The sequence below is a fragment of the Theropithecus gelada genome, chromosome 8 (assembly GCF_003255815.1).
Source record: "Theropithecus gelada isolate Dixy chromosome 8, Tgel_1.0, whole genome shotgun sequence".
Taxonomy (NCBI): domain Eukaryota; kingdom Metazoa; phylum Chordata; class Mammalia; order Primates; family Cercopithecidae; genus Theropithecus; species Theropithecus gelada.
This window is the reverse complement of record NC_037676.1, coordinates 26,356,070-26,371,452: the sequence shown is the minus strand read 5'-3', so window position 1 is coordinate 26,371,452 and position 15,383 is coordinate 26,356,070. Positions and strand designations below refer to the sequence as shown.

The 15,383-nt window shown below is 51.2% G+C and overlaps 1 protein-coding gene across 1 annotated transcript in view; it reads right to left on the bottom strand.

Moving 5' to 3' along the window:
* SCARA3 (scavenger receptor class A member 3) overlaps positions 1 to 14,950 on the bottom strand; it is a 38,541-nt gene extending 23,591 nt beyond the window's left edge. The window contains exon 1 of the mRNA XM_025393233.1: positions 14,638 to 14,950. Coding sequence (XP_025249018.1) covers positions 14,638 to 14,644 — 7 coding nt within the window. The 5' untranslated portion in view covers positions 14,645 to 14,950. The remainder of the gene's footprint in view (positions 1 to 14,637) is intronic.
* Positions 14,951 to 15,383: the final 433 nt, after the last annotated feature.

The following is a 15,383-nucleotide window of genomic DNA, read 5'->3' as shown; positions in this document are numbered from 1 at the left end:
TTCCTTCCTTCCTTCCTTCCTTCCTTCCTTCCTTCCTTCCTTCCTTCCTTCCTTCCTTCCTTCCTTCCTTCCTTCCCTCCTTACTTTCCTCCCTCCTTTCCTTACTTCTTTGCTTCCCTTTCTTCCTTCCTTTCCTTCCCTTTCTTTCCTTCTTTCCTTCCTTCCCTACTTTTCTCCCTCCTTTCATTCTCTCTCCCTCCCTCTCTCCTCTCTCTCTTCCTTTTTCTCTCTCCTCCCTCTCACTCTCTTTCTCTCCCTCCCTCCTTCTGTCTTCCCTCTCCCTCACTTTCTTTCTATCCCTCCCTCCCTCCTATCTTTCTCTCTGTCTGTCTCTCTCTCTCTCTTCCCTCTCTCTCTCTTTCTCTTTCTCTCTTTATTTGCTTGTTTTTTGGGGTCCTTAAGGATTCCCTGCTTCTTTTACCTTTAGCTATGCACTTAGCAGAATGTCTGTAGTTTATTTAATGCCTACATTTTATAGCCCGAGAATATTTTAAGTTGGTAATGCTAGAAGTAGAAGCTTCAAGTTTTGCTTTTTTCCTTTTTGTTTTTAATGCAATAAAGTGCTGGGTTTTGCCTCAAGGCAACCTTCACAACACCTTATAAACTTGACAGTCCAGAGAATCACATTTATGGACAAAAAGACTGAGGTTCAGGGAAGTTCGGAATGTTGCTTAGCAGCCCACAGAATAGAAGTGGTGAAGCCACGATGTGAACTCGGAAATCTTTTCTATCATACCTACAACCACCTTGAGGTAATGAGCAAAGGTTCCACAAAGTGCTAAGAGATCTTGCTCCTGCAACAGCAAGGTCAGCGGGTAGACAAGAAGAGGGTGGCACATGAATGAGCTGCGGAGCCCTGGGGGCTCCTGACCATGACTGATGGGCATCTTGAGTCGCATCCTAGACCTGTGAGCACCTGAGGCCCAAATGCCATGCCACAGCCATTGTGATCAACATAGGAGCTGAGATGCAGTCGGCAAGGCGCCGTTGGTAAGCGAGGGCAGCTCTGAATGGACTCAGTAGGGAGAGGACTGAGGGTGACCCCAAATTACAGATGCTACCATCACGGCCATGAATGTCCTCTGCTTGGCCTTCATGCATGGCTTAAACATCACTTCCCCAGCAGACTTTCTTGAGCTCCCAGACTAGCGTAAGGCCCTGTTGCCCACACCTCACATGCTCTGTGCTCTCCTGTGGAAGAATGCACCTCTCCCATCCATGCGGTAGCTCTCTTCCCCAGCGCTTCAGTTCCGAGGGCAGAGACTGTGTCTGTTTTGTTCTCTACTTTATCCAACACCCCAAGCACAGTGGTTGGCACAGAGAAAGGCTCAACAAACACAATTTCGAATAAACCAATGAAGGATTTGGTATTCTGCTTTCCAGCCATTCTACGCCTGCCCTGGAGCTCTTTGGGGAGTTTTCAAGGGACCAATGTCAGTCAGAGCTCCACCCCCAGAGATTGAATTAATTTGGGGCGACAAAGGAGACCTGGGGTTTAGGACTTTGAAAGCGCTCTCACATCTATTACCCCATTTGATCCCTACAAGTAGCCCGAGAGACAGAGTGAGCACATTTTCTCCTGATTTGACAGGTGAGGAAAGTAAATTTTGTGTATGTGGGCACGTGTGTGAGGGTGTGTGTGACGCATGTGTGAGTATACGTGCATGCTGTGCTTGCACATGTGTGCACGTGCATTTTTGCCCATGAGTGTGCATATGTGTGTACCTGTGTATGTGTGGTGTGAGGTTTTTAATGCCTGGCTCAAGTCACAGAGGTGGGCAGTGACAAAGCTTCCTGAAGCCTGGTTTTCCTCTCCACCATAGGAGATTCCAGGTAGATTTGCTTACTGGGGCACTCGTGCATGTGTGGGGGCGGCGGGGGTGCGGGCAAGCGCTTTGGAGGGTAAAGCAGGAGAAGGAAGGAAGCATGAGAAGTTCCTTTTCATGCATATCCTAAGAAGCATCACTTTCAGCTCTCCTTGGGCAGCTGTCCTGTCATCAATCTGCCAACAGTTTACAAGGAAGCCTGGCCTGGGCGGTCACCAGGATTACGATCTCTTTCCCATAAATGAAGGCCTGGGGCAAGGCAGGGGAATTTCTTGGTACCTTCTGTTTCTGTCTGACCAAAACCTCCCCCTACTAGCCATGGCCTCTCACCTCCAGAGAGCCCAGTCAGAACCACGCTGTGGGCTGTGGGATGTATTCACCACTGCCCCGGAGCTACCGTGGGGTAGTATTCCTTCCATCCCTTAGAGCAGAGCTGCCTCCTCGGCCCAGTTCCTCATCTCTCCCCATCCTTGATGAGCTCCTCTGCCCTCCCCCGTGACTGGGCCTCCTCCCTGTTCTGGCTCTAGGGCCAATTTCATCACTTCACTGTTTATAGCCTTTGCAGGGAATCTGGGATGACTTAAATCAAGCAAGGCTGACACCAGGCTTCAGCAAACACCCTCTCAAAAAACACAGAGCTTTGTTATAACCAGCTTTCCCAGTGGATAGCCCCCCAAATTAGCAACTGTTAGCCAGTGGAAATTGCTAACAAGACGTTCCAGTACTGCACCAAGTGACCCATGGGAAGGGAAGTGGCAGCTTCCAGCCAGGATCTTGGATCTCTCTAGACGAGGGAGACCACGGATGTTTGGCCATCTTCCCTCCATTGACATCTCAGCTCCATAACTCACAGCCCTCCCCAATCCACAAAGAGTTCTTCTCTCTCTAATCCCTTGGATTTCCTGTCTTCCAGCACTAAGCCCCGGACCATGGGGACCCCTGACTCATCTATGTCTGGAATGTTGTAGTAACTCACCACTGTAGCCTCGTTCACTTAATAAGAACATAATCCAAAGCATTTGTGAGGCTCTTATAAGCCGAGCCCTTTGCAAGCACAAGCTCATTATGTTCACGTTATACCAAGACTGTTCTGATCAGAGTAAGTATGGATGAAGAAACAGACATCAAGAATGAAAAAGCCCTGGCTGAGGCCCCAGAGTAGTGATTGATTAGAGGATGACTGATTAGGCAGGCATCCGTAGTCCCTCCTTGAACTAGGCCAAGCGGAGTTAATAGAGATGGCAAAATAATTTCCTTCCCCTCTCCGTCTTCTACGCCTATTCTCCTGTCATCAAGGGCAAACCGACTTAGTGTTAGGTGCACCAGCTCTCCAAAGGTGTTTCAGGGATAGAGAACCACAGCCTGAGAGGGTGGGAAGGGAATTTGCAAATTCACCTCCATCATGTTACAAAGGCTCAGATACGTTAAGTGGCCTGGAAGCTGGTTAGTGGCTCCTAAATATCCAAGAATCTGAGGCAGGATCCAAACACGCATTCGAGTGTCTGCAGAGTTGTGCATGCCCATCTCAGAAAGGCCTCAGAACTGGCACAAGGCCTTTCCATACAAGCCTGATATCAGTTGACAGGTCACACTCCTAGCAGTTGCTACATCCCTGCAATCAGGAAAGCTCCCCTCAGCTGCTTTCAGCACCGGGTTGATCACATAGTGGATGTTTCATAAAGATGTGTTTTCTGACCCTCTGCAAAGGCCTATGTTTTCAGTTAACTGTTATCCTCTGCTGTTTTAATCAGGAGCTCATGTATCTTTAAAAAATGAAGATTGATGACTTAAAATAGGGTTGAAATCTGGTTTATTCTTAGGATTCTCCATGACTAGGGAGTGCTGGAGACAACGGATGCATTTGGGGTGCAAGGCTTAAAGCAAAAAAGGTGAAATTCATAGACCAAGGGCTGATGTTTGAACTGCAAAAGAATGAGCTGGTGGAGCAATGGGTAGGAGCAAAATGTTGGCTCTGCTTCTCCTCCCCTTCTCAGAACAGAACAAAGGACATCATACTCTCCTCCTAAAGCTCCAAGGGCTCTTGTTTGCGGGGCTCATGTTTTTCCATTGTGGTCCCAGTTAATTGTCTTACAATACCACCTGTATGTAACATGTCTATAACTCTCTAAAGTAAGGCACTGGTTCTTGTCTGTGTCATGTATAAAGAAATGGAGGACTCTTGCCATGCTGCAAATGGAGGAGTGCCTGAGTGTGAAGCACGCTGGATGTCTGGAAGGGGTAATGAAATCTTCGTGTTATGATAGGCTCTAGGTGTCTGGAGAGAGGCTCCATTTGTAGGAAGGCAGAAATAGCATTGGTTGCCTTCTGTCTCTTCTCTCTTTCTCTCTCTCTCTCTTTCTCTCTCTCCTCTTCCTTTCTTCTATCTTCCAGGAGCAAGGTTATTTTAGCAGGAGCGGGTGGGCTTGGAAGAGGACACTGGAGAAGGTAAGGAGATGCTGGGACCTAAAAACCTACGGGAAAACTCCTCCCTGGGGACAATCTTGGGACAGCATGGGAATCATGAAAGAATGAACATCTGAGACTCGGTGAGCCAGTTTCTGCCTGCCCTGTTCCCAAGGCCCCAAGGAACCACAGCTGCTGTGAGGGAGGGACCTGGTCCCTGTCACAAAGAAGCCAGCCCCATGGATTTCCTAGTGAAAGGCACAGCCAGGCCCCAATCTTATTGCAGCGATTACTATCCGAATCACAGGCAGGTGCTTAGAAAAAAAGTTAAATAGCCTGGGAAGGCCAAGGCCAAGGCTGCAAGCCCAGACCCATAAAATAGTGGCAACCACTAGAGATTTGAAAGAGCTTCTCTTCCTGTCACCCCTTAGGTCACAATATCCATCTCAAACTCCAGAAAGAAGGACAGCCATAAGAGGAGAAATTCCTTATTTTATTTTATTTTTTTTAAGCCTCTGCTCCCACAGAGCCACGTAGCAAGTTTGATGGAGGGTGCATGTCTTGGCACATTGCTAAGCACGGCCACTGATTCCACTGGGGTTGAGCTTGGTTTAGCTCTCCCTTTGCGGGTAGAAAACAGCCCGGACCTGTTAACCAACTGCTAACTCAACTGTGGTCACCGATGCCGGCTTTCTTTTAGTGCCCACAGATGTGTCCTTGGTTCCCTCTTTCGCCTTTCTGGGACTGCATTCTTCCATCTGAGTCAACAAGGGGGAGAGATTCGAGGAATTGAATAAAAGGTCTTTCTTTGGGCACTTCAAGGAACATATTTTGATAATTATCTTCTGCAGGGTTCACAGAGTGGGTTTTCAAAACAGCCAATTGGATCAGTAAAAATAAAGATTTAAGAGTCTTCTCTGGAGCCAATGCTGTATTTAAAGTGCAGAATAGCTATAGTTTAAGGTTGGAGAATGCTATAAGTAAGGCTGCAAAATTGTTTTCATTAAAGCCCTTCCGCCACTACCCCCTCTCCACAGGCTTCCTTTGTGGGTTTGTCTGTAATCGGTTGGGAATCCGCCTGCCCACTCAGGTCTCAAGACGCGGGTCCTTTCCCTTCAGATCTTCCTGCTCAACAAGTTGTCCTTTTCTGCTTCCGTGGCTCCGCCAGTTTCTCTCCTCCAGCACTTGCCCCCTTTGTTGGTCCCCATCCTCAAGCTTCTGCATCCTTAAAACCACATCTGCTGCTCTGAGACAGGCTTCTCTCCCGCTTCCTGCTACCTCCACCTGAATCCCTTCGGCTGCCTCCCAGTCTGTTCTTGGTAACCACAGAGGTTGTGGGTAAATCCCTGCTTTATCCTAAACCCTCTTTAACCTAAACAACTTTCCTCCCCTTTTTTGCCCTCCACTCCTCTAACTGGGACCCTATTCCAGGTGGTGCAATTCTTCATTAGATGGGCATGGCCCACTCTGCACAGACATTCAGCATCCTGGCCTTGCCCACTAAAGGCCAGTAGCAATCCCTGGTCATTGTGACAACCCCGAATGCCCACCCATTTCTAAATACCTGCTCGTAGCCTGGTGCTGCCTCTAGTTGAGACAAGAACCCAGGCTACTCACCCAATGCAACAGGCGCTCTCCCCCGATTACTTACACACTGGTCTCCTCTGTGTACACAGCACTCCCCCCGACTCCCCTGAGCCCCATGAATTCAGAGGGATGGGAGGGGTGGGAATCACGGGCTTTCTTTTCTTTTCTTTTCTTTTTTATAGACAAGGTCCTGCTCTGTTGGCCAGGCTGGAGTGCGGTGGTGCCATCACAGTTCAGTGCCGCCTGGACCTCCCGGGTTCTAAGGATCCTCCCACCTCAGCCTCCCAAGTAGCTGAGGCTACAGGTGTGCACTATCACACCCAGCTAATCTTGCTTATTTTTTGTAGAGACAAGGTCTCACTATGTTGCCCAGGCTGGTCTCAAATTCCTGGCCTCAAGTGATCCTCCTCCCTGGGTCTCCCAAAGTGCTGGGATTACAGGCGTGAGCCACCATGCCTGGCCGGGAATCACCAGTTGTCTTGATCCCTCTTGTCACCTCTGATCCTGCAAATCCTAGCCTATCTCGCATGGGCACCCCACTTCCCTCCTCTGAGCTTCATGTTCCTTATGTGTAAATGGTGGGGAGATGGTCTGCTTCAATGAGCTGCTGTGAAAATCCAATGAGATGTATATGAAAAGTACCTGGCACATAGTAAACGCTTAATAAATAGTAGTAGCAGTCACTTTTATTAGGATTATTTTTCTATCCTATTCCAATGAATGCTCTCATTTATGGTCATCTCCCAACCCCTATCACTCCCAGGACCAATTTCCAACTTACAAATCAGTTTTTCAAAACATATCCTATGGGACACCAGTCCCAAATTATTCTTTGTGAAAAAAGATTATTTGATCAAGTAAGTGTGGAAAACATGGCATACTCTATCGCCATCTTAGAGATTCACATTCACATAGCAAACATTTTGAAAAGTGCTGCAAAAAAAATAATAAGCCCATTTAAATCTGTGTTTAATTCCATGTTTCTCAGACTTATTTGGCCATGGAACTTCTTGCAGATCTTGAAAAATAAATATATCTTTTCATTCTGGGACCTATGTTCAGAGGCAGAGGAACTCTGACTTTAGGAAACACTGTTCTGGATAATGACATCACCTGGATTGGATTATTTCTTTATTCTGTCTCCTGCTATCAACTTGAATGGAGGCAGCTTTTCTGTTGAAACTCAGGGCTCCTGGACATGGGATTTACAGTCTCATCTCTACACATCTTGCCTGCCCTCTGGAGCTTAAGGCTTATCGCTGTTCCATCAGCTTGATCTCAAGCCCCTTCCCTTCTTTATCCCCAGTGCACTGAGCCTTTCCTTGCTCTCCTTCCTCCAGGCTCTCATTCGCCCTGAGCTCCAAGACCAGCCCAGTCCCCAGGGTTGGCTTCTGCCCGCTGGAGCCTGTAGTTCTCTCTACTGGCCACCGTCACTTCCATCCTCAGCCTGCTTTCTTCGCACTGCACTAGGGAAGCCCAGCGCTGCAGGAGAGTGTCAGAGGGCGGCACACATTTGGCTTCAACCAAGTCCTGCCGTCTGGAGCCTCACTTCCCATTCCTGGGTTCCTCAGGGGTCAGCCCACCTCATTCTCTAAAGATGAACTCACCCCCTCCTTTTCTGAAAGGATCAAGACCACGAGGTTCCAACTCCTTTCTTTATGATCCACTAACTCTGTACAGATGCCTACATTTCAAACCCAGCCTGGGGGAGGGATGGGGAAAGAGGCCTTCTTGTGCATTCTGAGTAGCCTGGCACCCTCTGTCAATACTGCAAGGGCGAGTGCCCTTTGACTCAATAATCTTTCTTCTAGGAACTTCATGTTAAGAGAATAATTATACGACTAGGCCAAGGTGTACGTGTAAAGGTGATCACTGCATGCTATGATAAACCTGGGGGAAAAGGCAAATAGTTAAAATGCCCATCTCTAGGAGATTGGTTACATAAATTATCACAGAGTCTTACTATGGGATGTTATGAAATCATTTTTTAAAAATACTGCAAGGTGGGTGCAGTGGCTCATGCCTGTAATCCCAACATTTTGGGAGGCTAAGGCAGGAGGATCACTTGAACCCAAGAGTTTGAGATCAGCCTGGGCAACAAGGTGAAATCTCATCTCTTCAAAAAATACAAAAATTAGCTGGGCATGGTGGCATACACCTGTAGTCCCAGTTACTTGGGAGGTTGAGGTAGGACAATTGCTTGAGCCCAAGAGGTCGAGGCTGCAGTGAGCCAATGATAGTGCCACTACCCTCCAGCTTGGGCAACAGAGCAAGACCCTGTCTCAAGCAAAGAAACAAACAAACAAAAACACAAGCAACAACTAAAAACCACCTCCAACGACAAAAACCCCAAGTAACAGGGAGGATTGCTTGAGGTTAGGAACTTGAGACCAGCCTGGGCAACAGAGCTAGACTTCATCTCTACAAAAAATACAAAAATTAGCTGGGCATGGTGGCACCTGCTTGTAGTCCCAGGTACTTGGGAGGCTGAGGTGGGAGGATCCTTGAGCCCAGGAGGTCAAGGCTGCAGTAAGCTACGATGGTACCATTGCACTCCAGCCTGGGCACAGAGTTAGACCGTCTCAAAATAAAATAAAATAAAAACAAAAATAACATGGATAGTATAATCTTATCTACATGAAAAAAATCTGTGCAAACATACACAGAATGAATTCTGAAGAATGTTCATCTACATTTTGTCATTTATTATCTCTAAAGGGTAGGAGTTCAAGTGAGTGAATGTTTCTCCTTTTCGGAATGTTTTGGTTTTTTAAAAAAATAATAAATGTGTTATAAAAAGGTTAAATGCAGCTGCTAGTAATGCAGTTTGTCTGTAACCATCTTTTCTCCTTCCCTTGCCTCCCGATAAAGAGATTCTTTCTTCTCAAAGCAAGTCTCCCCCAATTCCACTGCTCTGTCCCCAAGTCCCCCTACGCCTGCTCTTCTGTCCCTCCACCTTCCAATGAGCACGGGTCATCCTTGCCTTGAAAACCCTTTGAGCTGGGCCCTGCCTCCCACTCTAAGGACATAGCTCCTCCCGCGCCTTTGCTTCTGATCTACCCTGCCCCTCTGGCCCTTGCAACCTGGCCTTCTCTGATCCACGAATCCTGAGCTAACTCTGCTGATCAGCAGTCAACGCGGGGGTTCATTTCCTCCCCATTGGAACTTACTCCTCTCAATTTCCATGACATTACCATCATGGTTTTCTGCCTGTGTCCTTGACTGCTCCTCTTGGCTCCTTTACAAGCTCATTTTCTTCCTCCCACTCTCTAAAAGTAGAGGTTTCCCAACATGGGCTAAGGCCACGAGAGAATATCTCCAGGGGCAAGTGGCAAACAGGCCTTCTCCTGACAAACCATCCCAGGGTTCTCCAATGTCAACCAGACACAACCGCATGTCCTTCATGGAGCACTCAGGTGCTCTCTGGCTTAGGGCTCCCTCAACTGCAGGCCATCTCTCTCCCCCACCACCACTCTTCCCCCCGGACCTGCTATCCAGCTTTTCCCAGCACTCCTTCCTGCCTTCTTCACTGACCCCATCCAAGTCTTCCCCCACCCTTCAGCTCCTCTCTGAAGCCTTTCTGAACTGCCCAACTTGAAATGCTCCCTTTCTCTCCCAGGATTCTCATCCAATCTCCCGTATATGCCATGCATTTGTTCTTTTGTGGCATCTGCCTGGATGATTCGGTTCTCGTCTCAGGTGTGCACGTCTTGTTTCTGCTGGAACGGCAGAAAGCACCCAGGCTTGCCTTCCAACTAGTGTGCTTCCTCTCTGAAAGCAGGAACTCCATACTTGTTGGCTGACTGAAAAGTATGGGCTGGGACAACATCCCAGAATAACCCATTTTTTAGCTTGGGTTCAGGTGGAGGGAAGGTATCTCATCTGAACCATGAAGAAGGTGCCTGCTGGTCTCTACCTGGAGACATTGAGGACACCGATGGAAATACGGCTGTGAAGCCCAGAGAAGCGAATCTGGTGCCATCAGATTTGCCAACTTCCACGTGTCACATCTTCAAGGCTGGGAGAGATTGTTCAGGGAACAGGTGCCAGCAAGAACCAGGAGCCTGTCTGTGGCTGAAACCGAGGACACATCTCGAAGAACAGCAGCAAAGAAGGAAAGCCAGGAAAGGAGCCCAGCTCACCCCCAAACTCCCTTGCTGGGACCTCCCTTAAGACACTCATCACTGTTAGTGTTTTTTTAAGTGACTTGGACACAAATCCTACGTGTCCTAGTAAAGAGTAAGCTCCTTGAGAGAAGGGACAGCATCTGAGCTCTTTGTAGCTTCCTCAGTCCTTAGACATATATAGACGTACAGACCCTGGCACCTGGCAGTCGCCCCATGGATGTTTGTTGAATACAGGCATCTTTCTGCATCTTTACGGAATGCCTGTGTGAGGTTCTGAGGATACCATGGTACAGTATAGATGTGCACACTGAACAGATGTAGTGGACACCCCTAAGTGCTAGGAACAGACAGAGACCCCACTCTCATGAAACTTACACTCTGATACCATCCTGTGGGATCATCTGGTCCACCTGGATGAGGGGACTGACCCCAGGGAGTACCAGGGACTTCATCCCAGTGATAAAGTTGGCCTGCGACAGGGCTGGGCCTGACCCTGGGACTCAGTACTCTACACAAGCGCACGTGCGCACACACACACACACACACATCACTAAATTAAACATGATCAAACATGGGCAGTGCAGGTATGAGAGGCATGCCCAGCTATGCCACACTGTGCACCAATTCTAACACCCAGAACAGCTGCCTGTCCTTCATGGAAACTGCCAAGCTATCCATCAACCTAGCCTACTGAGAAACCGAAGGCTTTTTCCTCGCTCTCAAATGAGCCTTGGGACCTGAGTCTTCAGTTACCAGGCTTACCCCCAGCTAGAGGGCAAGATGACTGTTTTGGCCGGGGGTGGGGGTGGGGCGGATGTTTGAGGGTTTCGAGCTAAACTCCAGCATCTGAGCTGCTGGGCTCCCTGGACCCCTCAGTCAGGCCGTCTAGTGGCTCTTTTCACTTTCACCACATCAGTTCCTTTTCTTCTAGCCCTGGCTCCTTCCGGTGCCCCTGGGGAAGGAGATCAGGCTTTCTGGGACCCCCAGCCTGGCCACTCATGAGTGGAGATCCTCTCCTCTCTGCCACACGAGCGGTGCAGGGTGGATTCCTCCCGGGATTGCTTCTCTGTATTTTCACAGCCCCTCCTCTCCCCACCTCCACCCTTTGCCCACATGAAGTGGGCACTGCTCTCTGATTCTGCAAGGAGGGGCTGTTCCTCCCACGCCTGAGGAACACAGGGCTGCCCCCTGCCCTGGTCACTGCAGCCAAGCGCAAGTCTCTCGGGGCAAAGGGGCCACATGGTGGGCCCGCTTCCAGCCATCTCACCACTGAGTCACTTCCGCTCCCCAAGTGGTGCTCAGGCACAGAGCTCTTGGGCCTCAGGGACCACCCAGGAGGACAACGGGGCTGAAGAGGGCAGATGATGGTGCCAGGACTAGACATGTTTTTGACTCTCAAATCAGTCTTCACAATGCACCAGCCTGTGTCTTGGGCATCTTGTGGGCGGGTCCTTCTCACTGGAGGTGTGGAAACAGCTCCACAGGTGGCTGCTAGTGGCTTGGACAAGCCAGTGGGAAGCTCCAAGGTGGGCCTGTCACCAAGGGGCTGGTGGCACCTGAGTGTCCCCTTAGGGCCACATGTGAGAAGGGCCAGGTGCCAGCTTGGATCAAAAGAGGCGGTGGCCTGGGAGGCGCAGTCAGCTGGCCATGGGGCAGGAGGGGCCTGGAGGTGGAAATGGCTTGGCCGGCAGAGTGGGCCCTGGCGCTCGGCCACTGCAGGGCTGGGCAGCCCAACGAGTGTGTTTTCTTAATCACCATCCCCACCATCACCTGTTCTCCATACGACATCACATCACATCACATCACATCACATCACATCACATCACATCACGTGTTTATTGTGAGCAAGGCATGATCCTTTGCCAACAGATGTATTCGAAGATTGATGTGGCCTTTGGAGGAGCACGGAAAGGGCTCTCTGGAAGGGGCTGCCTGCCCTGCTCTGCCAGGCACTTTACTTTTTCCACTCGGGTGGGAAAAATGTTGGTTCTTTACACCCCACAGATCCCAAAAGACAAATATTTGCTGTCTGCCCTGCCGTTTCCATCTCAGGTAGAGGCGGCGGCTCTTCCCAGCTGCCAGGGAGGGAATTGCTGGAAGTCAGTCCCCAGTCCTGCAGCCCGGGCAGCCCCTGCGATGTTAGGGGAGATCACTGAGGGGTTTCCGGAGGCTGGAGGAAAAACACACCAGCGCTGCCCTCAGGGCCTCCGTAGACAGGAATCCCGCCCCGCACATGAAGAGGCTGTGGGATCCAAGGGAAAGGAGGAGAGAGGCAGGGCGTGTATAGGAACCCACAGCACAAGGACAGCCTGGAACTCGGCAGCGTGGTGTCAGTGGGTCCTCCTCAGGCACCTTCTTTTAAATATTCATTCACACCAGCTCTTTTCTTCTCTATTTCACGGGATTTTGGCCCTGCCTCTTTTTTTTTTTTTTTTTTTTTTAATAAATTTTATTTTTTTACAGACAGGGTCTCACTCTGTTGCCCAGGCTGGAATGCAGTGGTGCAATCATGGCTCATTATACTTCAAACTCCCAGGCTCAAGTGATCCTCCCTCCTCAGGCTCCGGAGTAGCTGGGATTACAGGTATCTGTCACCATGCCCGGCTGGTTCTCTTATAGTGCTTGTCTGGAATTGGGGTGGAGCCACTCTGAGAATGTGAAACATCTTACCACTATCATCAAGGTTCAGGGCTGTGTGGCCCCTTGTAAGATGTGGTCCAAGACCTTTCTGGAGGCTTCCAGTAATGGTCTGCTCTGGGCCAGCTGACTGCAGAGTGGGTTCAGCTGCAAAGGTGTCTCAGTGAGGAGCAGGACTTGGGGCGAGGCTTCCCTCGCTGCCTGCCAGGTGCTCCCTAGGGCTGATTATAACTTGCTTGGCTCATCCCGCACAGCCTAGGACTTGGAGAGGCCAGCGGGAAGCACAGAAAGGTGCCAGAGGCAGAGGGAAGGAAACCACAGAGAGGCAGGGTGGATTCCAGACTAGAAGTCAGGAGTTCTGGGCCCTAGTCACCCCGACTAACTGTGATTCGTAACAACTCACCTCTGTCCACAGGACCAGCGACATAATTTGTGGGGGCCAGTGTAAAATGCAAATGTATGTGTTTGTGTGTTGGTGAGACGGGATGACTTGTTAAAAAATTGTAAGAATTTCAGGCCACATGGTGGATCAAGTCTGTAATCCCAGCACTTTAGGAGGCCGAGGTAGTAGGATCATTTGAGGCCAGAAGTTTTAGACCAACCTGGGCAACATAATAAGGCCCCGTCCCTACCAAAAAAAAAAAAAAAAAATCCAGGCATGGTGGTGCACACCTGTAGTCCCAGCTACATGAGAGGCTGAGGTGGGAGGATCACTTAAGCCCAGAAGTTTGAGGCTGTAGTGAGCTATGATCACGCCACTGCACTCCAGCCAGGGCAACAGAGTGAGTCCCTGTCGCTAAAATAAAATCAAATAAAATGCATTTTTAAAAAGTTCAAGATAGCACCTGCAGAGCATTAAACCAAGTGTGGGACCTTGTAGGATGGCACTGGTTGCTGAATCCATGAAGCCAACCCTACCTGCTTGGGCCTCAGTTTCCCTAACTATGCAATGTGGAGGCTGCATCTGGTCAGAAGTTTGTCCGTGGAGCCCTTTCTTCCAATGAACCCTCAGGCCATTCTACATATACGAGACAAACAGCTGGTCTGATTGAAGTAGGCTGAGAGCTCTGATCCCACCTCTTCCACCTCCATACCTGTCGGTGGCACCTGAGAGTGTGGCTGAGAGCCCTGCAGATGATCTCAAAGGCCCTTTTCAGTTTCTACTTTCCGTAAGTGGATGAGGTGGTGAGGTTCTCACTGCTAGGAACACAAGCATCTGCCAGGGGTGTTACAGGAGGATTACTGAAACACACCGGGAATGGCCTTAAAAACCTCAAAGGTTCCCTGCCTCATGACTCCAAAGCCTGCTTCTCCTCTAGCCTCAAAATGACCTTGAAGACCAAGTAGGGGCCTAAAGACACCCAGGCCCTGGAAATGGCCACTTGGGATCATGTCTGGTTCTTATTTCTATCCCAAGAACTGGCTGCAAGGGCCACCCTGGTGCTGGCTCACCACCCTGGCGAGAGCTCAGTCCTGGGCCATGAGGCTTCCCCAGCGGCTTCCTCACAAGGAGGTCAGAGGGTGGGTCAGGCAAGGTTCAGGGGTTGGGAAGGGCAGGGCCTGGGCTGAGGGGCTCTGGCACTGCAGGTCTCTTTTGGGGAAGGGCTGGAGGTCCTAGGGGAGAATCCTAAGCCCGGCCCCGGTTGAAAGCTCCGTTGGGCGGGGTGGGGGTGCTGCAGGGGCCTCTCTGATGGGTCCCCAGGGTCGAAATTTATACTGCTGGAAATTTGGGTTGGTGATACCTTTCTGCGCCTATTGGTTAAAGGGATCAGAAACTTCTCTGGACTTTAAAATTATTTGTGAGGTTAGAGCAACGGCCGATGAGAACAGGACTGCAAGGGGCGTGTGTGAGTGTCCCCATCCCCCCTCTCCTCTTTGCTTCCTCCGGTCTTCAGGGATCCGTCCTGTCTCGCAGGATGCCCAAAAAGGCAGGGGAAAAGCCAGAGGCGCCCTGCCCTCCTCTCAGCCTCGACTGCAGAAAAGGCGCCCCCAGGCCCTGGGTGGAGCGGGGGTGCAGGCGGCCCCCCTCGGACCTGCCCCCCAACGGCCGCGCTTACCTTTCATGGTCCCTTCCTTCGGGGCCTCAGGAGGGCCCCGCTGCAGGCGGCTGGAGCTGTAGTGGAGCCGGGCGGCCGGCGGGTTCTCCAGGGCGCGGATCGCCGTCCTAGGCGCCGCCCGCGGCCGTGGGGCTCCCGCCCGGACTCATGCTCCGGCGCGCGGGCTGCGGAGGCGGCGGGCGGAGTGGAGGGTCCCGCGGGGTCGCAGCCTGGGGACGCCCCGCCGGGCGCCTAGCGCCGCGCCCCGCCGCCCAGAGCGCTCATCCCGCCGCCGCCCGCGCTTCCCGCTGGGGCCCCGCGAGGTCTGCCGCCGCCCCTAGCCCCGCGCGTCCTCCCTTCCTCCCTCCCGCCTGCTCCTCTCCCTCTCCCTCCTTCCCTCCCTCGCTCGCAAGCCTCCCTCCCTCCTCGTCACTTCTTGGGCCCTGGCCCAGATCAACTTCCTTGGTATTTTCAAAACTGCCGCGGCCGGCCTCTTTGTGCAGCCACGGGCACCTGCCCCCCCACCGCACCCCGCCCCGCCTCGCCTCGCCCATGCGCCCCCGCAGCCCCAGAGCCCGGCCTCGAACCGGGGCCCCGCTGCGTCTTCCCTGCCCGCGCTGTGGCTGCAATGGGGCACTTACTGGGAGAGCTCTTTGATCTTAGTCAGTTTCACAATCGGGACCGCCACGTGGCTGGGGCAGGGGTGGGGACCCCAGATTTTAGCCCTGCACGTTTTTTCCTCACCCATCTATGGTGTAGAGGACCTG